Source organism: Plectropomus leopardus, chromosome 4, assembly GCF_026936395.1.
Source record: "Plectropomus leopardus strain MGB_pleo_1.0 chromosome 4, ASM2693639v1, whole genome shotgun sequence".
Taxonomy (NCBI): domain Eukaryota; kingdom Metazoa; phylum Chordata; class Actinopteri; order Perciformes; family Serranidae; genus Plectropomus; species Plectropomus leopardus.
In genome coordinates this window covers 697,501-720,000 of record NC_142179.1, presented here as the reverse complement: position 1 = coordinate 720,000, position 22,500 = coordinate 697,501, and the positions used below count along the sequence as shown (strand labels likewise).

At 43.1% G+C, this 22,500-nt stretch overlaps 1 protein-coding gene across 3 annotated transcripts in view; it reads left to right on the top strand.

Moving 5' to 3' along the window:
- grin1b (glutamate receptor, ionotropic, N-methyl D-aspartate 1b) overlaps window positions 1-22,500 on the top strand; it is a 79,342-nt gene that overhangs the window by 5,794 nt on the left and 51,048 nt on the right. Inside the window, exons 3-9 of one of the 3 annotated variants that reach the window (XM_088076120.1) lie at window positions 980-1,089; window positions 1,313-2,773; window positions 4,877-5,136; window positions 11,118-11,252; window positions 12,993-13,169; window positions 20,939-21,001; window positions 22,310-22,407. In XM_088076120.1, coding sequence (XP_087932246.1) covers window position 2,773; window positions 4,877-5,136; window positions 11,118-11,252; window positions 12,993-13,169; window positions 20,939-21,001; window positions 22,310-22,407 — 734 coding nt within the window. In that variant the 5' untranslated portion in view covers window positions 980-1,089; window positions 1,313-2,772. Of the gene's footprint in view, window positions 1-979; window positions 1,090-1,312; window positions 2,774-4,876; window positions 5,137-11,117; window positions 11,253-12,992; window positions 13,170-20,938; window positions 21,002-22,309; window positions 22,408-22,500 lie in introns of those variants that run through there. The other 2 variants (XM_088076121.1, XM_088076122.1) reach the window with 2 other exon arrangements.

The window sequence follows — 22,500 nt, the reverse complement described above, 5'->3', positions numbered from 1 at the left end:
AACATAAAGTGCTGTCCTCAGATGGCAGCTAGGTTACTGGAGCTGGTTTACTGGAGCTGGTTCACTGGAGCTGGTTTACTGGAGCTGGTTTACTGGAGCTGGTTCACTGGAGCTGGTTTACTGGAACTGGTTTACTGGAGCTCTTGTGCGGAGGTCTTGTTGCAGTGGGTCAGGGCTGGATGCTGTGTGTGGTCCGTCAGCCTGAGGGCAGAGTGCTGAGCGGGCTGTTTACCTGTGCTTGTTTACCTGTGCCTGTTTACCTGTGCCTGTTTACCTGTGCTTGTTTACCTGTGCTTGTTTACCTGTGCCTGTTTACCTGTGCTTGTTTACCTGTGCTTGTTTACCTGTGCCTGTTTGCCTGTGTTTGTTTACCTGTGCCTGTTTACCTGTGCCTGTTTACCTGTGCTTGTTTACCTGTGCCTGTTTACCTGTGCTTGTTTACCTGTGCCTGTTTACCTGTGCCTGTTTGCCTGTGTTTGTTTACCTGTGCTTGTTTACCTGTGCCTGTTTACCTGTGCTTGTTTACCTGTGCCTGTTTACCTGTGCCTGTTTACCTGTGCTTGTTTACCTGTGCTTGTTTACCTGTGCCTGTTTACCTGTGCTTGTTTACCTGTGCCTGTTTACCTGTGCCTGTTTACCTGTGCTTGTTTACCTGTGCCTGTTTACCTGTGCTTGTTTACCTGTGCCTGTTTACCTGTGCCTGTTTACCTGTGCTTGTTTACCTGTGCTTGTTTACCTGTGCCTGTTTACCTGTGCTTGTTTACCTGTGCCTGTTTACCTGTGCCTGTTTACCTGTGCTTGTTTACCTGTGCCTGTTTATCTGTGCTTGTTTACCTGTGCCTGTTTACCTGTGCTTGTTTACCTGTGCTTGTTTACAGTCAGATGACGTCAACCCTGACACACCGTCATTACTCTGTGAGGTCTGTGTTTCTATATGATGCTCAGACCTCATCATTGTGATTCTCTACCTGTCCACCAGGTGTCCTCGGACTCCCACCTGCTCACCTGCTCTCACTGCCCCTCGTCAGCCTGCACCTGGAGCTCGCTGTCTGTCAGGCTCCGTCCTCTGTCTGCATCGTCTGCGCTCAGGTCCAGATCTGCACTTCCCACATGTACCAATATCAATTTCAAGTGAAATATTAATTAATCAAAGGCTCATACATTTGTTTGTGTTTAATTAATTTATGAAGGAATAAATGTTGAGATTGTTTTGCTGAATCCAGATCAAACTTGTACTTTCTGACATTGTTTGCACCATATTGATCATTGTTATTGACTATATTTTGTGTAATCGCCTGTCTTTGCTCTGCAGCAGCTTCATGTTCCCTCTGGATGAACGAAGTGATTATCTTATAAAGAGGAGGTGCATCTGCAGATGAAGACCATGCAATATGATAGAAACCTCCAGAACAGCTCCACCTGCTCAAAGGACCTTTAGTTTCTTCAGTTTGTTTTGTTTAGGGTTTTTTTTATTAGAATTGTTTTATTCATTAAAGTGATTTAGGGACTGTTCATTATTTTATGAGAGGAGAGGGGGTGGTGCAGCACTGGGGACTTGTTTTTGAATATGGCTGTATACGACTTTAAATGGCTGCACTTTATATTTAATGAGTTTAGTCGTTTTGTTTTCTTAAATAATTTTTTGTAAGTTTCTCTTTCTTTGAAAATGTTTTGGGTCAGTTCTTTTATTTATTTTACATTTATTTTATTTTACAATTCAACACCTTTATTCTTTTTAGACGTTTGCGGCGTTTATTCTTTAATAATTGTTGGTGATTTTTAAAAAATATTTTGGTGATTTTTAGTTTTTTTTTTCTTTCTTGTGATTTTCTAAAAAAAAATAAAAAATAAAAAACAACATGCTGCCTTTAAAAACAAACACCGCCTCCCTCCTCTGATAAATAGACCACAGTCCCTGATGATAAAATCTGAAATAAGCGGATGTAGAGACTGAACATCAGGTGTGAATCTGCCCCTCACTGTGAAGGTATGTTTGTGAGCGCGCGGGAATGAGCACGTGCCGCTTCATTAATTCAACACACACACACACACACACACACTAGAGAGACGCTCGTGGACGCGCCCCCAGCGGCCGCGCGCCTCCTCTCCTCCTGTCTCGTGAGCGCGCAAGATCCAAGGACGGACCGCGGGCTCGCGAGCTTCAGGTCATCTGGAAGTCCGCGAGCATCAACCGACGGAAAAGACACCGAGCACCGGAGCCGGTCCGCCGCTCAGACCGGAGGATTCACGGAGGAAAGCAAATAAAGGAAATAACGTGATTTAATTCGGTGTTCGTGTTTGGGAGCGACGTGATGAAGACACGGTGAATCAACAGGACGGCGCGCGAGACGCTTCCAACAATGTCAGCGCGGTTTAAACTGTCAACGAAAAACAACATTTCTGCCACCAAAGAAGAAGAAACCGGGATTTAAGGCTCCGGTGTGACACGGTGAGGACGGACAACCGACAACACACGGCACCGGAGCGTCTTCATTTTTCATTTATTAATCAATAAAACAACAAAAACAACAACACGCACCTTTAACCTGAAGGAGCCCACACACCGGACCGAACCGGACCGGACACCTGCTGACGGGACCGGGATCACACCGGAGACACCGCCGGGATTTAACCCGCTCAGACGGTGAAATCAACAGGAGACCGACTCCAGCACGCAGTCTGGGAATCCGGACCCCCGAGGAGGAGCGTTCATCTGCTGCAGAACCAGGATCGGGACCGGGACCAGGACCTGTCAGACCCGGAGCTGCAAACAGTGAGCGACTCTTTATTTAATTTAATGCATTTATTTTTAAAATTTTGAATCTGTTTGTGTCTGCCTGTTTGCACCGTGCCATTATTTTAACATCATTAATGAATTCATGAATAATTAATACATTTTCGGTCAGCTCCTCTTAGTTTAAGATAAAGTCACCTCTGCGTGAGAAAAATAAATCATGAACGCACAAAGCAGCATCCTCTGCATCACTCTCTCCTTTCACTAATTTAACTTTCAGAATTTGGCCTTTTTTTGTTCATTATGTGCTGAAGATCATCCATCTGCTTTATTTTTTTAATTTCAAATTATTAAAATTAAGATCAAATACTCTGTTACATAATCTGTCCACAACTCTGCCATCAGAAGACGACGGCGGGTTACATAAAAACAAAATAATAACATTCAGTTTATAATTGTGAGAAATTAAAAAGTTAAAATTAAAGAAAGATGTAAAGATTAAAGTCAGAATATTGAGTTCATTTTTACAGTTGAAGGAATAAATCTCAATATTTTAATCATCTTTTAACGATCTTATGTTGTTACGTTGCATTTGTTGCATTTTATGCATTAATTTGTGGCATATATATATAAACAGTTATTATTATTAAAGAACCAATCAGGGATCCACCTTTATAAATATGAAGTTACGCCCACTGTCACCAGTCCAAACCACCGGATTGGACAGCAGGTGGTGGGCGTGGCTTTTGTTCTCTTTATGAATTATTGTATTATTGTAAAATAATCAGTACTGACAGTCATATGCTTTGGCCCTTTAAATAAACATTTAGTTAATTAATTAATGGTTTAATTTTCTGCAATTTTTTGTGGTCATTTTCTTTTCTTTTTGTTTTTGACTTTTCTTGCTAATTTTCAGGATATTTTCTCATAATTGTTTTTACTTTTTTTTCTATTTTTGGGTAATTTCTTAAGTTGCTCATTGGCCTCTGCCCATATTTGAAAAGAAATTAAGCCAGTTTGCTGGGGTTCAAAGGGTTAAAGAGAGATAATAAGTAATTCAGCCGTCTCAGATGAGAGCAGCTCCTGCTCGCTGCTCTCGCTCACTCTTCACTGGATCTGCTCACGACTCGCGGCGTTAAAAAGGATTTGGGGATCTGCAGAGATCTGCTGCTGGTGGTCTGATGTCCACATCTCAGAAAAATGACCAAATATTCAGTTTGATTTCACAAATATGAACAACGCAGTGAAATAAGTGCAGTTAGTTCAAACTTTTTAAATAAGCATCACCACAAAAACATCCAAAAAACGGCCGGTTCAACACCATAACTTCACAACGTCGATCTTATACAGAGAAGCTCCGCCCACTTCATATGCACAGGTGTGACACCGTTAAAATCACCTGAAGAAGACGCAGAGCGTCACCCAGTGCGAACTTCAACACATCCTCTTTTATCCACATTAACTAAACATCAAACCCGCCTTTCGTTCTTCTGTCTGCGTCCAGTTTGACTGCAGCTCGTCCCGTTCGAGGACCGTCAGAAATCCAAAAGTCCAAACATCGTTTCCATTTTTACAGTTTCTGAGTATGTAAAGATAAAGACAGATAATTGAGGTCATTTTCACTTCATTAGTGAATTAAAACAAAATAAGAAGGCTTGTTTTCTTTATTAATCAGCCTGAAATGTTTGAAGGTTAAAAAAAAATTACCAGTTTTTTTGTAAGAAAATAAAAATCGCCAAAATATTTTCTTTAAAAATTTTAGAAAACCCAACCTTTTAAAATCGGTGGTAAAATCAGTACAAAATATCTGCAAAACAAGTGTTTAAATAAGTGTGTGTGCACCCCCATAAATAACTAACTGTCCCTAATTAATGCGTCTAATTTTTCCTTAATGTCACTGATGTTGTTTCGTGTTTAATGATAATTCACAGAAATGATTTACAGATCTTTAACGTCACGTTTTAATGCGTCCAGCACTTTAATTCTTCATCTCTGCAGAAACGTCGACTCTGTGTTTACCGGCGCTAGCTAATGTTAGCGTGCTAAATGCTAAGCTATGATGCTAATCACCTGCTGACGTCAGCACTCACGCAGCTGTTAGCGTCTCTGTGGTCTGACCTTCCTCCTCCTCCTCCTCCTCAGTGGAGCTCCTCCGTGGCGTGCTCCTCCTCACCGTGCTGCAGTGCTGCTCGGTCGCTCGCGGCAGTTGCGAGCCCCGGCTGGTGAACATCGGTGCCGTGCTGAGTCAGAAGCGTTACGAGCAGGTGTTCAAGGAGGCGGTGAGCCAGGCCAACACGCTGTACGGGAAGGAGAAGTTCAAGATGAACGCCATCTCCGTCACACACAAACCCAACGCCATCCAGATGGCCCTGTCCGTCTGTGAGGACCTCATCTCCAACCAGGTGAGACGCCTCCCGCCACACGACCCACCGCCACACGACCCACCGCCACACGACCCACCGCCACACGACCCACCGCCACACGACCCACCGCCACACGCCTCCTCAGCTCCTCTGAAACCTGCTGACAGGTTTACCTTCAGGTTTACTTTAAAGTTGAAGCAAATTTAAACAAGATTCCTGATTTCATTTAACCCTTCAGGGCCTGTTTGTCTCATTTTAGTCTCTTTTCTTCTTCCTGTTGTGATAACTGTGTGTGTGTTGATGCATGTGTCCTAAATGTAGTCCAGATTGTGTATTTGAGTGTAATCAGTGAATTTGCAGCTCAGCTCCTACAATAAGTCTAAAATACACTGTGGAAACTAAATAGTTACATTCAGACTGTTCAGGTCCAAAAATGCTCCATTGAAACCCATTCAAACTGACATTTTTGATCCCACAGCCATCAGAGCAGAAAAACAGGACTTGTATTATTTCTGGGTGTCATTCTGGGCTTTTGACTCTGAATTTGTCATTTTGACTATTTTCCACCTGATGAGGTCATTTTGACCATATTTGGCATATGGAGGAAATACATGCTATTTCCTATTTTTTAGAAATTTAATCTAAAAACATAGTGGCATCATGACAAAAACCTGCCATTTAAAGGATTAAAATTCTGAAAATTAATGCATATTTGATATTTATGATTTGGACTGATGTTGGTTAAAAATAAACTCAATGAAAGTATAAAATCATATTAACGTATAATATTTGATAGCCTGATTTTGACAAGTGCGTTTTGTGTGCAAAGCGATATGAGTATTTGACACGGCACAAAAAATAATTATATATAAAAATTAATGTTGCTGCTACTTATTGAGATATCCCAGGCTTTCATAAATTGAAAAAAAAATCTATATTTTTTTAAATTCTAAAAACATTGTGGCATGATGACAAAAACCTGACATTTAAAGGGTTAAAATTCTAAAAAAATTTATGAATATTTGATATTCATGATTAGGACCGTTGTTGGTTAAAAAATAAAGTGAAAATCAAATAATCAATATTTAATGCGCACAGTGATACGAGCGTGTGTGAAATTAAGAATGAAATTCAAATACGTCAGATCCGATTCATCAGCAAACTCGTTTTAATTATGTTGACACCAGTTTGAGAGAGTAACAGGAGTGATTTTTGATTAAATTTGATGTAATATTTAATGTTTATTTAATATTGTGATTTATTTATCAGATGATGTTGTTGTTGTTGTTGTTGGCAGATTGTCGTGATTTATTTTGTTTTCTGTTCATTTTTTAATGAGTTTTACAGTTTTTACATAAAAACAAAGCAGGAAGTGATGAGTCAGACTGATGCGGGGATAAAACATAACATTCATAAAGGGTTTTTATTTACGAGCAGCATTAAAGCAGCAGCAGCAGCAGCAGCAGCAGCAGCAGCAGCAGCAGCAGCAGCAGCGTGTTTGTGACGTGCAGCTCTGAATCTGTCATTAGACTCATAAAAACAAATCTGACTGTCAGAGACAACTCGTCTGTCTCTGGCCTCGCTGCTTCACTTTGGTCTTCCACTATTTTCCTCCACGAAAAACTCAGCAGCTCTCAGATCAGATTCTCATCTCGTCTCGTCTCAATCGTCTCTGTGTGTCCGTCCTCGGTCGTCATGGCGTCCCCTCTAACTGGTGTCTGAGGGTTTTTGGGGAACGCGTCTGCCTGAGTGTGACGTCATTTTGCGTCCACGGAGGAGAAATTTGCCTTCAGGCGGTTTTTTTCTTTTCATTTGAACTCAAACCTTTTTCTCTGATCTTAATCAAGAAAAGACTTTCTGCCAGAAAGCCCCGAAGGCAAACTTCTTCCACCAACATCAGTTGCCATGACAACATGCTGGTTTTACTGGTGTTTTCAGAGTGCAGCAGCAAACGATGACGGGTGACGTTGAGAAGAAAGTTAGAAGACGAATCAGCTTGAATATCGGCGTCTTCGTCTGCGTCGTTGTCGTCTGCGTCGTCTGCGTCTGCGTCGTCTGCGTCTGCGTCGTTGTCGTCTGCGTTGTTGTCGTCTGCATCTGCGTCGTCTGCGTCGTCTGCGTCTGCGTCATCTGTGTCGTTGTCGTCTGCGTCGTTGTCGTCTGCATCTGCGTTGTTGTCGTCTGCACTGTTGTTGTCTGCGTTGTTGTTGTCTGCGTCGTTGTCGTCTGCATCTGCGTTGTTGTCGTCTGCACTGTTGTTGTCTGCGTTGTTGTTGTCTGCGTCGTTGTCGTCTGCGTCTGCGTTGTTGTCATCTGCGTCGTTGTCGTCTGCGTCATTGTCATCTGCGTTGTCGGCGTTACTCCTCAGTGGAGCTGCGGCGGTATTCCAGTTTAAGGTTTACTGTGGTCTGAAGGTTTCTGGTCATCTTTCATAAAGTGAACTATAGCTGAGAAATGAATCGATTTTATTGATTATTATGAATATTTGGTTTAGGAGGATTTTTAAAATGAGAATAATAACTTCCTCTGTCACTCCGTTTGGGCTTCCGCAGTAATTGTCTTTTCTTTTTTTTATTGTTTTCAAACTTTTTATTTTCCATTTTCACAAAAAGAAACTTCCCCGGAGTCAATATAGAATGATAATGATAAAAGAAACCTCCGGAGGAGCGGCTGAGGAGGGATGCCTCTTCAGGACGGACGGACGGAAACCTGCAGGTTTCTCCACACGCTAAAAACTATCAGCTGTGAGCTTCCTGCCGCCTCGCCTGTTGGAGGAGCCGTCGTCTGGTCTGACATCGCCTGTTAACACAAACTAATGTTGAACGACTGCTGTATGATTTCAGATTCGCTCATTTTCACGAATGTTTCTGTGGCTAAACTGACCCGAAACCCTGCACGTTTCTGTTTGCTGTTTTTCAACTTTATCGCTAAAATCAAAGCAAAACCTTTTTTTGAGTCATTTCATTTGTCGTTTGTTTTGAAGAGGAAAAAATGGATTGGATTTTATTTTTCGGCCGTGTGGCCGAGCCCTACCGCGTACATCTACTTATCTGCAGCTGGACGGAGAATCTGGTCTTTATGGCAGTTATTTTCAGAAAGGTTTTTCCCGACAGAGAAAACTCGGTGATGGTTAAAAGCTTTGGTCAGTGAATCTTCTGTTTTCATTCTGACTGGTCGTTCTAATAACGCCGTGTAACAGTGAAACTCACACTTTTTCGTGTTATTTTGTTATCGTACGGTTCAAATCTCACGGCGTTGTGTCCCTGCTCCTCGTCCTGAAAACTCCTTGAAAACAACGTTAGTCCAGCAGGGCTCTGATCGGCTGACGGTTGGTCCTCCTGTGGCGCTGACTGGACTTTAATGGAGAAAGGAGTGATTGGCGGATATCGGTGGGCGGGTTCTCGGGTCTGGACCAGATGAACCCGCTGAGCCGCTCGAAGGCTTTTGTTTCTCAGACGTTTGTCTGACGTTAAAGTGGAAACCTGTCGGGATGAATCACGAAACAGCCGCCGTGATTCAGAGAAGCTCATCTGTCAGTGTGTCGATCACCGGAGGAACTAAGAGTTTGTTTCTCTGCTCAGATTTTACCCAAAAAACTGGAGTCAGAACAGAAATCTAAAAATCACAGAAACACAACGAGGAGAGGAAACGAGGCCAACATGGCGGCAACCAGTCGGACGGACGCTCTGAGAGAGACAGTCAGAGACAATCAGAGAGACAGAGACAATCAGAGAGACAGAGACAATCAGAGAGAGACAGTCAGAGACAATCAGAGAGACAGAGACAATCAGAGAGACAGTCAGAGACAATCAGAGAGACAGAGACAATCAGAGACAGACAATCAGAGAGAGACAGTCAGAGACAATCAGAGAGACAGAGACAATCAGAGAGACAGAGACAATCAGAGAGAGACAGTCAGAGACAATCAGAGAGACAGAGACAATCAGAGAGAGACAGTCAGAGACAATCAGAGAGACAGAGACAATCAGAGAGACAGAGACAATCAGAGAGACAGTCAGAGACAATCAGAGAGACAGAGACAATCAGAGAGACAGAGACAATCAGAGAGACAGAGACAATCAGAGAGACAGTCAGAGACAATCAGAGAGACAGAGACAATCAGAGAGACAGTCAGAGACAATCAGAGAGACAGAGACAAACAGAGAGACAGACAATCAGAGAGAGACAGACAGAGACAATCAGAGAGACAGAGACAATCAGAGAGACAGAGACAATCAGAGAGACAGTCAGAGACAATCAGAGAGACAGACAATCAGAGAGAGACAGTCAGAGACAATCAGAGAGACAGAGACAATCAGAGAGAGACAGTCAGAGACAATCAGAGAGACAGACAATCAGAGAGAGACAGTCAGAGACAATCAGAGAGACAGACAATCAGAGAGAGACAGTCAGAGACAATCAGAGAGACAGAGACAATCAGAGAGACAGAGACAATCAGAGAGACAGACAATCAGAGAGAGACAGTCAGAGACAATCAGAGAGACAGAGACAATCAGAGAGACAGTCAGAGACAATCAGAGAGACAGACAATCAGAGAGAGACAGTCAGAGACAATCAGAGAGACAGAGACAATCAGAGAGACAGAGACAATCAGAGAGAGACAGTCAGAGACAATCAGAGAGACAGAGACAATCAGAGAGACAGAGACAATCAGAGAGACAGAGACAATCAGAGAGACAGAGACAATCAGAGAGACAGAGACACAGAGACAATCAGAGCAATGGAGAGACGGAGAGATGAACGTCAGATTAACTTTCTCTCTCTGCAGAAGCAGAGATGTAATCCGTCCATCCTCCCAGAGGAGAGATGGAGGGATTATAGAGCCAGCACGCACACACACACACACACACACACACACACACACACACACACACACACACACACACACACACACACACACACTGTACATGTGTGATGTAGAAATCATTTGACAAACCGTCTCGTTCTGCTGCGTTCATGTTACACGTCTCCGTCCGTCGTATTTCTGTAAAACCTTCACTGTAAAGACGTGCAGCGCTGCAGTTTATTCATATATATTTAACATGTTTTTTTTTGTCCTTTTACACAGTTTCGTGAATCAGATCCTCATTTTCACTGGCATGATTTTCTTTTAATGCATATTTAACGATCGTGTCGGCGGAGCCTGAGATCTTACGACTGCGTGTTCTTCACATGACGATGAATAAATCATCGACTCTGAACTTGAAATAATTTATGGTGATTAGAAGTTTCATCATGACATACTCACAAGTGACAGTACTAATACCACACAGTGAAAATACTCTGTTACAGGAAAAGTCCTGCATTGAAAATGTCAGATAATTCAAAATGTCAAATTGGAAAATGGAAAAGATGAAATTTAATATACCAAAGAATGAAGAGGAAATGTAATAAATAAATGAATTAATCAATAAATAAAAATATCAATTTTTTCTGTTTAGGCCTTTGATATAAGTATTTCTCTGTAATCTTTTCCATGTCCCATTTTAAGTTTCATATTTGATGTTTCTTTTTTTTTATTGCCATTTTCAATATCATGTTTACAATGTAAGACTTCAATTCAAGCTTTTGCATTTAAATTTCACCTTTTTATTCTCACTTTACATCTTCAAATTATCATTTCATATTTGAAATTTGCTTTTTCAATTTACCTTTTCTCTCAAAGTTTAATTATGGCTCGATTAATCCTCGTATTGAAGTAAACATTTCTTTTTGATTTGATCTCTTTTTTAATTTTATATTTGGAGTTTTAATTTGATTATGACCAAAAATATCCTCCATAAGTATTAAGTCTGTAAGTAAAATCAATAAAATGTAGTTAAAGTATTACAGTCACTTAAAATGCATTTTACATTTTTAAATTGTTAAGATCTAATTTGAGTACAGTTCTACCCTCTTTCATGTTGGAGACAATTTAACTTGAAAAATATGGTTTATCAGACAGGTTGGAGATGATCTTCCAGCGTAACTCAGGTTAAATGATTAAACTTTTTTGTCAGGTCTATGCGATCCTCGTCAGTCACCCTCCGCAGTCCAACGACCACCTGACTCCGACACCCGTCTCCTACACTGCTGGTTTCTACCGGATCCCTGTGGTCGGCCTGACGACTCGCATGTCCATCTACTCCGACAAGGTAACCCAAATCACTGTTTACACCTGCAGCCTCCCGAGAGCTTTCCAGTGGTTTTACACCTGTTTCCACACTTCATGCTGCTTTAGTTTCTTTGTGTCTTCATGACGGTGTTCCTCAGGGCTCCATACTGGGTCCTTTCACATTTTCTCTGCATGACCTTCCACTGAGGCTCATTATCAGAAATCTGACAGTAATCTCCCTCCACTGGTCTGCAGATGACTTCCAGGTGTTTTTACCTTTAAACTCACAATTTATCTCTGTATGTCAGAAGAAAACTCACAGTTCTGTTCAGTATGAGAAAGAGTTCAGAGGGTTCACTGGAGCTCGGTGTGAGCGTCTGCTGTGTTTAGGTGTGTGTGTGTGTGTGTGTGTGTGTGTGTGTGTGTGTGTGTGTGTGTGTGTGTGTGTGTGTTCAGGTGTGTGTGTGTGTGTGTGTGTGTGTGTTCAGGTGTGTGTGTGTGTTCAGGTGTGACTCTGCTGTGTTGCCTTCAGGCTCCATTAAGTGCAGGTTGTAGAATATTTAGTCCAGTTTGTCCCAGTTGGGAGCCTCTGAGCTGTGTGAGTGAACTGGAAACCACTCAGAGTCTCTCAGCTCTTCTAATATTGATGGAATCATTCAGACCCAGAACGTCCCAGAATATCAGGGAGCGTCCCAGCACTCCCAGTGAGCTGCAGTCTGTCTGCTGGTCCAGAATCAGAGCAGTGATGAAATATTCAGGTGTTTATCAGGCTTCAGGTGAGGGGGTGGGAGGGGGGGGGCAGAGTCACTGCACTGAGATTTAAAGGGTTAATTCATCCACATTACAAACTGAAACCAGAGACAGATCTCTGTGGTGAGGAGAGTCATTCATGCAAAATCACAAAACACTTTTCCTCTGATGACTCACAGCAGCCTGTTCTGGTCTGACACCAGTCCCCCTCTGGCCTCTCTAACTGGTTCAACACAAACCAGCACACACTGGTTCTGTGCTCTTCACCTGCTGGTCTGGATACAGTGACAGGACAGATACCGTCTATAATCCATGAGACTTTCCTCCTGCTTTTATTTTTAAACCATGTCTCGCTGTGCGGCGCCTGAAACTCGTGTGATGTGAGCTGTTTTTGAGTTTCTCAGGTGTTATTATCTTCAGTTAGTGAGAGTCACAGCTCACATTTCCTCCTTCAAATGTCAGTTTACATGAACATCATCTGCTGCACTTCATTGATAACCATGGATGTCCCGACCCCCACCCCGATCCAAGTCATTCAATATCGAGTGTCTGCAGATACCGAGTTCCAATCCGATACGTCTGTTTTTGTAGATAATACAGCTGTACAGTGCACACTTTCAGAAGGCTTCTTAAAAGTTAATAAAATCAATAAAACCTACAGCCTGTGGTTGACAGTAACAATAAATGAACAGCTCTGCAGTGCATTAGTCATTTTAGGATTTCTTTGTTTATTTTACAGAATAGAGTACAAGATGACAAACCCTCTGTATAATCCCTCTGTCCCTGCAGAGCAGCCTCTCTCCTCGGAGCAGGGCGGAGAAACACCACGCTTTACAGCGGAGAGCACAGCAGGAGCTGAAATTAAATGAGTGCTCATGACTTCAGCAAAGAGAACAAATAAACTGCCTCATACTGTGTTTTTGTTTCTGGTGTTCTGCTCTGCATCAAATTAAAACACCCAAAAAAAGCATCAGATCACTCTACAAGCTAAATATTCACCATCCTGATCAGGTAAAAAATGTCTCCTCAGAGCATCCACCTGTCGTTCCTGAGGACGGTGCCTCCGTACTCCCACCAGGCTCAGGTGTGGTTCGACCTGATGAGAGAGTTCAGGTGGAACCACATCATCCTCATCGTCAGCGACGACCACGAAGGACGAGCCGCGCAGAAGAGACTGGAGACGCTGCTGGAGGAGCGGGAGACCAAGGTCAGTGCGCCAAAATACACACAGCGTACAAATACACACACGTATACATACTCCCTGTATACACACACTTCCATATATAAACACACACACATATACACACACATACACACTGTATACACACACTGTATATACACACATTTATACACACACATACGTACTCCATATATACACACACTGTATATACGCACAGTATATACACACATATACACACTGTACATGCACACACATATACACACACTGACAGTGTGCGGACACGCGTGTGCTGATCATCCTGTGTTTCTGTAACAATGTTTGTGTACGCTTTGTTCTAATCCAGGCGTGTGCGTGTGTGCGTGTTTGTGTGTGTGTGTTGATCACTGCATGAGAAACAATAATCTGCTGAGTGTGTGTGTGTGTGTGTGTGTGTGTGTGTGTGTGTGTGTGTGTGTGTGTGTGTGTCATCAGTTCACTCCTCATCATCAGACTGCAGTTTCTCTTCTATAAACATGTTTAAAATGTGACTCTACACACACACACACACACCACACACACACACACACACACACACACACACACACACACACACACACACACACACAGAGTTTTGGTTGTTTTTGTGTTGTGTTGTTGTTAACGTCCTGATTGAGTTGAGCGCATTGATGACATCAGGAACTGATCATGTTTTAGCTGATGAAACAGGAAACAGTATAAAGATTAGTGTTTTTTGTTGTTGTTGATCAGCTGACTTTAGTTTATTTGTTTCACATAACAGAATTATGCTAATGAGGATAAAACATATAAAAAGTACATGTGAGGTAGGGCTGGGCGATACGGAAAAAAGTCTTATCATGATAATTTTTTCATATCATTTGATATCGATATATATCAGGATATCCATCAGATCAGTGTTTCTGTGGAGCTTAAAGGTTCCTCTGACTCCTCAGTGAGATATGAAGATATCATCAGGTTCATTTATGTTTAAATATTTATTTTCTGTCAGACATTGAACATGACAAATATACTGTAGAACAGCATCACCAGCTGGAGGACCTATTCTACTAAAACTCACAGAGGTCCAGTTACTAAAATGTCCTCCCAGCAAAGGTCCGAGCCTCAAACCTAAAATCAATATCACGGTTATTAGGTTATTATTTATTATTCAGCTTTTTTTGTGTGTTTTGTTGTTTGTCCTCATAGTTCACTGACGCAGTGTCATGTGACCATGGTGTGTTGGAGTGTAATAAACATATGATTTATTATTATTTATTAAACTTTCCAGCATTATATAAAAATGAAAAGCTCCAACTGAAACAAACTTCAGGTAAATTGAAGCACATTGTGCTGATAATAGGCCAACCTCTCCTGACTGCAGGACTCTGACTTCAGCTTCTGTCAAACTTCTGTGCTGTTAATCATTAAAAATATTCTTCTCATTCTGACATTTTATTACCACTTGGTCACGGGTCCGGACAGGACCGAGGTTCGGTCTGATTCCGGACCGTGGTCCGTCAGTTGGTGATGCCTGACTCACAGGTGTCTGTGATGAATCAGCGGTGTGGACGCAATAAGAGACACCTCCGTATGTTTGGACGCAGAATGACAGGAGTTTTTATGGAAAACAGACGTTTGTAGAAGTGAAACTGCTCTCTGTTCATCCCTCCATCATCCCTCCATCATCCATCCATCATCCATCCATCATCCTTACATCATCCCTCCATCATCCCTCCATCATCCATCCATCATCCATCCATCATCCATCCATCATCCCTCCATCATCCCTCCATCATCCCTCCATCATCCCTCCATCATCCATCCATCATCCTTACATCATCCCTCCATCATCCCTCCATCATCCATCCATCATCCATCCATCATCCTTACATCATCCCTCCATCATCCATCCATCATCCTTACATCATCCCTCCATCATCCCTCCATCATCCATCCATCATCCATCCATCATCCTTACATCATCCCTCCATCACCCCTCTATCATCCCTCAATCATCCATCCATCATCCCTCCATCATCCATCCATCATCCCTCCTTCATCCATCCATCATACCTCCATCATCCCTCCATCATCCATCCTTCATCCATCCATCATCCATCCATCATCCCTCAATCATCCATCCATCATCCATCCCACATCCCCCATCATCCCTCAATCATCCATCCATCATCCCTCAATCATCCATCCATCATCCATCCAACATCCATCCATCATCCCTTAAGCATCCATCCATCATCCATCCAACATCCCCCATCATCCCTCAATCATCCATCCATCATCCCCCCATCATCCCCCATCATCCCTCAATCATCCCTCCTTCATCCATCCATCATCCATCCATCATCCATTCATCATCCCTCAATCATCCCTCCATCATCCATCCATCATCCATCCATCATCCCTCAATCATCCATCCATCATCCATCCAACATCCCCCATCATCCCTCAATCATCCCTCCATCGTCCATTCATCATCCCTCAATCATCCCTCCATCATCCCTCCATCGTCCATTCATCATCCCTCCATCATCCCTCCATCGTCCATTCATCACCCCTCCATCGTCCATTCATCATACCTCCATCATCCCTCCATTCTTTCTGCCGGAGGCGTCACAGCAGCTTCTCTTTCATCACTTTCTTCTTCTGTTGAGTTTCTGTTTTTAATCTCCACCAAGTTTGGTTTGTAATTTTTGGGTCAAAAAGTGGACAGTAAGGACAGACAGCGAGGACAGACAGTAAGGACAGACAGCGAGGACAGACAGCAAGGACAGACAGTGAGGACAGACAGCGAGGACAGACAGTGAGGACAGACACTCAGGACAGACAGTGAGGACAGACAGTAAGAACAGACAGTGAGGACAGACAGCAAGGACAGAAAGTGAGGACAGAAAGTAAGGACAGACAGAGACAGGCTCCTCTCGGCAGTCATATTTCTGGTCAGCGATCATGGGGACAGGCGTGTGCAGCAACGCGTTAAAGACGGGAGACTTTGGTCCGTGCGAGTTTGGACATTTTGACTGTTTTCAGACTTGTGTCCTGTGTCCATGATGTCCATGCTCACTTTCCAACAGGGTTCCTACACGCTGCCTCAGCCGCTCCCCTCCTGAAAACGCACTCACAGATTCAACTGTGACGCCAAATCAGACTTTAGGAAACCCAACAGAAACTGAGGGGATAGAGATCGTTTTATAAATCAGATTTAAATGATCGTGTTTTCAATGATTTTCTGATCAGGGTCGTGTGGTCATGAAAAACCTGGAAAAGTCATGGAAATGGCCCTTTCTTCAGAAATCATCAAAAATAAATAACAAACAGTCCCTAAATTACACCAAATATTCAGCTCTGGTCCTGTTCTGGATTCAGTGTTTTTAAAATAACATATATATATAAAAATCTGTTTTATAGAGATGAAAAAAGAACCGATGAGGAGAGCCGACGGTCGTTTCAGAGAATGTATGGTCTTTGAAATTTGCTTCAAGGTCCTGGAAAAGTCCTGGAAAGTTCTTGATAAGACTGAACCTGTCTAAAGCTGCATGAGCGCGGTGAGCCAATCACACGCTTTCACTGAATCAAAGCAAACAGATAATCAATAACCGGTTCACTCTGGGCCTGTCAGCAGGTTTTTGATCCATTTCATGATTTGTATAATTTTCCTGCAACAGAAAGTTTTGGAAAAAACACATTTGTGCTTTAAAATACAAATGAGTGCTTGAAAAAGTGCTTGAAAGTCCTTGAATTTGGCTTCTCCCTGACTGTATGAACCCTGTTCTAAACATCTTCTGTTCTGGAATAATTTGTGTGCCGTCTTGGTGGAGTTTGACTTTATTTTACTCTTTTTTTTAGTTTTAATTTTGTTCTTTTATGGTTTTTTTCACCTTAGTTTTTACTTTATTCCAGGTAAAATAAACCTTAGATTAAGTTATTTTTCTTCAGTTCTCTCCGTCTCTCTCTGTCTGTCTCTCTCTGTCCGTCCCTGTCTATGTCCGTCTGTGTGTCCGTCCATCTTTCAGTTCCTCACCTCCGTCTGTTTGTCGTCTCATCTCATCGCTGAAGGAGTCGGAGTCGTGCAAACACGTCTCAGCTGCTTCTGTCGCAGCTGTTCACCGGCCGCACTGCTAACCTGCCTGTCCCTCCGTCCCTCCGTCCGTCCATCCGTCCCTGTGTCTGTCTGTGAGGGAGTCAGACAGACAGAAGGACGGTTTTATTCCCTCTGTGATGTCTCAGGAGTCTCAGCGAGACGCAGAACAAAAAAATATATTAAAAAAATAATTAAAATAAATAAATAATAAATCTCCCAACAGAGAGAATAAGAGTATTAATACTCCGAGGGCAGAAATACTCACACCTTTTTACTGAAGTAATACCACCATAAAGATGTACTCTGTAACAAGTCAAAGTATCAAAAGTAAAAATACTCATAATCCAGAGTAATCTATATGTTACTGGATTATAATAACGAATGTGTTGATGCCGTGAACAGTGCTCAGGTCGCAGTGATTTACTTTATTTTAGTTTTGTTTATTTTGGGATAAAGATAACGAATCAGTCGCTGTGACAGTTAATCGATCAGTGGACAGGATATGAAATTCTGTCCGAATATCTGCAGAATGTTGCAGCTTTAATTTAGAATAAAACACATTTGGTATTATTCCAAATAAATAGTTTTTTTTATTTTTTAAATATTTTTCTAAGAATTATTATTTTTCCAATTAATCAACAAAGAAAGTTCTTACAATTTGCAGTTTGTTATATTTTATTTTATTTCATTTTATATATATATATATATATAATGTGTAACTGTTGTTATTTGAATCTCTCAGACAATATTTCACTTTATATACTGTGTTTGTAAACGGGGTGATCGTGAGGACATGATTCACTGTGGACAGAGACGTGTGAGTAAGGACAGAGACACAGAGACATGTGAGTGAGAACAGAGACACAGAGACATGAATGGGGACAGGGACACAGAGACACAGAGACATGAATGAGGACAGGGACACAGAGACGTGTGAGTGAGGACAGTAACACAGAGACATGTCTATGTTTAAATGTGGACACGACGGAGACACAGAGACATGTGTGAGTGAGGACAGTAACACAGAGACATGTCTATGTTTAAATGTGGACACGACGGAGACACAGAGACATGTGTGAGTGAGGACGAAGACACAGAGACGTGTTCATGATTAAATGTGGACAGGACAGAGACACAGAGACGTGTTTATGTTTAAACGTGGACAGGACGGAGACACGGACGTAAAAAAGGAGGTAAAAATAAAGTCCAGAGTCCCGATGTCCCAATGGGTTTAAGTTGAGACGGTAAAAAGTGTCTTCCTGTCTCACAGTGAGACTCATGAATGTTGGAGGAGGAACATGAATATTACAGCACATTAGAGACGAGGTGAAGTCAACTGATTCATGATGTAACCACGACGACCATCTCTCTCTCTCACACACACACACACACACCATGCAGCAGATAACACACACACACACACACACACAGGTCAGACAGATTGTGTGTATAATGTCCATTTTTCTAACACTGATGAGTAAAAGAGCCAAAACAAAGATTATTATGTACTAATCATAGTACGTCTATGGAAGCCCAGAGCAGCCAAACATTCACACATTTCCCGCTCTGTTTGCCAAAATAACAGGATCATTTTTCGGGATCTCGAGGTAATGAAACTGTGTCTTCCTGAGATAACGACATAATTAATTAAAAATCTTAAGATAATGAAAATGTTTTCCTGAAATAATAGCAGAATAAATTTGAGATATTGAGGTACCAAAAACAAAAAACAAGAAAAACCCTGAAAATAAGATGAAAACGAAAAGAAAAAAAAACCCAAAAGTAAACAAGAAAATGACCCGAAATAAGTACAGAAAATGTAAGAAAATATGTGTTTTTTTCCTGTGACTTTATTTTAAATATTTAATTGATGTGAATCACTGTTTTTCTGAAATTTTTGCCCCAGTTTTTGATTATTTTATGATAATTTTCAGGTCATTTTCTTCCTCACTTTAAAATGTAATAAAACTTGGCTGTCGAGCAAGAAACAGCCCAAAAATTACAAGAAAAAATTTGCAAGTTAGAATTACCTAAAAATAAAAATAAGAATGAGAAGAGGTAACAAACAAAAAATAAAGAAAAAAAACGAAAGAACGTGCTAAAAATGTTTTTATTAATTTAATTTTTTTCTAATAAGAATAATTTAAATATATAATTAAGTTAAACATAAATACTGTTTTCTGGACATTTTTCCATTTTTCGTATTCTGAACTTTTAATCCTCAGATTTTTTTGAACCATGACTTTGTCAGCTGTGACTTTGTTGTTGTTGTTTTAGTCAGCTGTTAAAGGGTTAAGTCGTCAGCTGGTACAGTCAGGTATCCGGTTTTCGGCAACGGCGTTTTGTTTTTGACGTTGAAGCAGCTGATCTCTGATTTTCACACCGAAGCCAAAATAAAAGTTGTTTTTTGGATGAATCGCGGGTCGACGGCAGATCGTCGGCTCTTTGTTCTCCGTCGGCTCTAAAAATAAAAGCGCTCCGTTCACGGCAGCTTTGAAATCTAAATTTACACCTGAAGACAGCGAGGACGCTACACAGACCGAACACTGAAGTCATTCATCTGCTCGTCTCACTGGAAGACCGCTTTATGTGTCTCTGCGAAGGAGACAGCAGAGGACAGGGACAGACGAGGACAGGGACAGCAGAGGACAGGGACAGCAGAGGACAGGGACAGCCGAGGACAGGGACAGACGAGGACAGGGAGAGCCGAGGACAGGGACAGCCAAGGACAGGGACAGACGAGGACAGGGACAGCCGAGGACAGGACATCAGAGGACAGGGAGAGCCGAGGACAGGGACAGCAGAAGACAGGGACAGCAGAGGACAGGGACAGCAGAAGACAGGGACAGCAGAAGACAGGGACAGCCGAGGACAGGACATCAGAGGACAGGGAGAGCCGAGGACAGGGACAGCAGAAGACAGGGACAGCAGAGGACAGGGACAGCAGAAGACAGGGACAGCAGAAGACAGGGACAGCAGAGGACAGGGACAGCAGAAGACAGGGACAGCAGAGGACAGGGACAGCAGAAGACAGGGACAGCAGAAGACAGGGACAGCAGAGGACAGGGACAGCAGAAGACAGGGACAGCAGAGGACAGGGACAGCAGAAGACAGGGACAGCAGAAGACAGGGACAGCAGAGGACAGGGACAGCAGAAGACAGGGACAGCAGAGGACAGGGACAGCAGAAGACAGGGACATGATCAGAAAACAAAAAGTGATGTGGGTTGATCCCTGATGTGTTTATATAGAGGAAAATATATCAATAATGACCAGAGGGGTACATATATAATATTACAGATAAACAATAGTGAATATGATGAGTGATGATAATAATAATAATAATAATAATAATAATAATAATAATAATAATAATAATAATAATAATAATAATGAATAAATAAAATAATAATAAAAATAACAACTAAAATAAACATAATAAAACGTTTTGATATAATAATAGAATTAAAATAATAATTAATAATGATAATAATACTGATAATTTTAAAAAAAAAAGAAACAGGAGACAGGGGACAGGTGGACAGACGGGCGGACAGGCGGTTGGGCCAGGCGTCGATCGGCGATCGTCGGCGTGCTCCGGCAGGCTGCGGCAGATGGTGTGTTGATGCTCTGTGGCGTCACTTCCTGTGACCGTGGTTAACCTTCTGTCTGCATGTTTTCTCTGTGCACATCACCATCAGACTAAAAACAGGAACTATGAAAACCTCGACCAACAGAACTTTGACTTCAGGAGAACGCCCAAGGTATAAACTTTGCATGGTCAAATGATGCACGCCGCCCAACCAATCTCTGAGCTCGCCCGGTAGTAGCCAAACACAGTCCGCCCCCGCCCGCCCGCCCCCCAGACTCCGATCCAGAGATAGACCTTATCCTGGTGGCTCGTCTTTTCTCCACCATCTCTTTACGTTCTTTTGATTTTTCATGAGTCCTGCACGCCGGGGATGGGTTCACACTCGCAGGAGAGACGCCCTTCCTCCTCCTCCTCCTCCTCCTCCTCCTCCCCCTCCCCACCCCCCCCCATGTGAAGGGTTGCATGCAGCCAGGCTGAGGCTTGGTTCTGTCTGCAGGTCTGAGGAGCCCTCCACGATCACTTTTCTTTTTCTTTTGGGAAATGAACCACTCCCTCCTCCTCCTCCTCCTCCTCCTCCTCCTCCTCCTTCTCTCCACCCGAACTCTTTTTGTTTAAGTTGCGGTTGCATCAGCGCTCTCTAACATGCACGTCCCTGATTGGTTGGTTGGTTGGAGTCTTGACAGCGCCTCAGTTTGCATGTGCCACCACACCACGCACAACTTCTTGCCCCTCCTTCTGTCTTCAAGCTTCGACTTTGAGTTTCCTTTCAGTTCGGCAGACCTTCAACACTTTTTGTCTCCATTTTTTGGGCCCGCCTCCTCCCCCCCGTGGTGGTGTGGGTGAGAGGGAGCATGGTCGAGGCTGGGGTAACGGGGGCGGGGCGGGACGGGGACGCTGACGGTTCACAGCTAATGATGCCTGTCCTATGATGTGTTCTGTGCTGTTCTGTTCTGCCGTGTTTCTCAATGTCCACGATGTCACCTGTCGACCTGCACCGTCACCTGATCACCTGTCGACCTGCACCGTCACCTGATCACCTGTCCACCTGCACCGTCACCTGATCACCTGTCGACCTGCACCCTCACCTGTCGACTTGCACCGTCACCTGATCACCTGTCGACCTGCACCCTCACCTGTCGACTTGCACCGTCACCTGATCACCTGTCGACCTGTCGACCTGCACCCTCACCTGTCGACCTGCACCCTCACCTGTTGACCTGCCCCGTCACCTGTCGACCTGCCCCGTCACCTGACCACCTGTCGACCTGCCGGCCTGCACCCTCACCTGTCGACCTGCACCCTCACCTGTCGACCTGCACCCTCACCTGTCGACCTGCACCCTCACCTGTCGACCTCCCCCCTCACCTGTCGACCTGCACCCTCACCTGTCGACCTGCACCCTCACCTGTTGACCTGCACTGTCACCTGATCACCTGTTGCCCTGCGCTCTCACCTGTCGCCCTGCGCTGTGGTGCTCCAGGCGGAGAAGGTGCTGCTGTTCAGCCCGGACACCAACCTGACGGCTCTGCTGCTGGAGGCCAAAGACCTGGAGGCCCGAGTCATCATCCTGTCTGCCAGGTGTGTGTGAGAAGAAGAAGAAGAAGAAGAAGGAGAGCAGTTTGTTGCAGTGTTTATGTTTTTACGTTGTTGTTGTTGTTGTTGTTGTTGTTG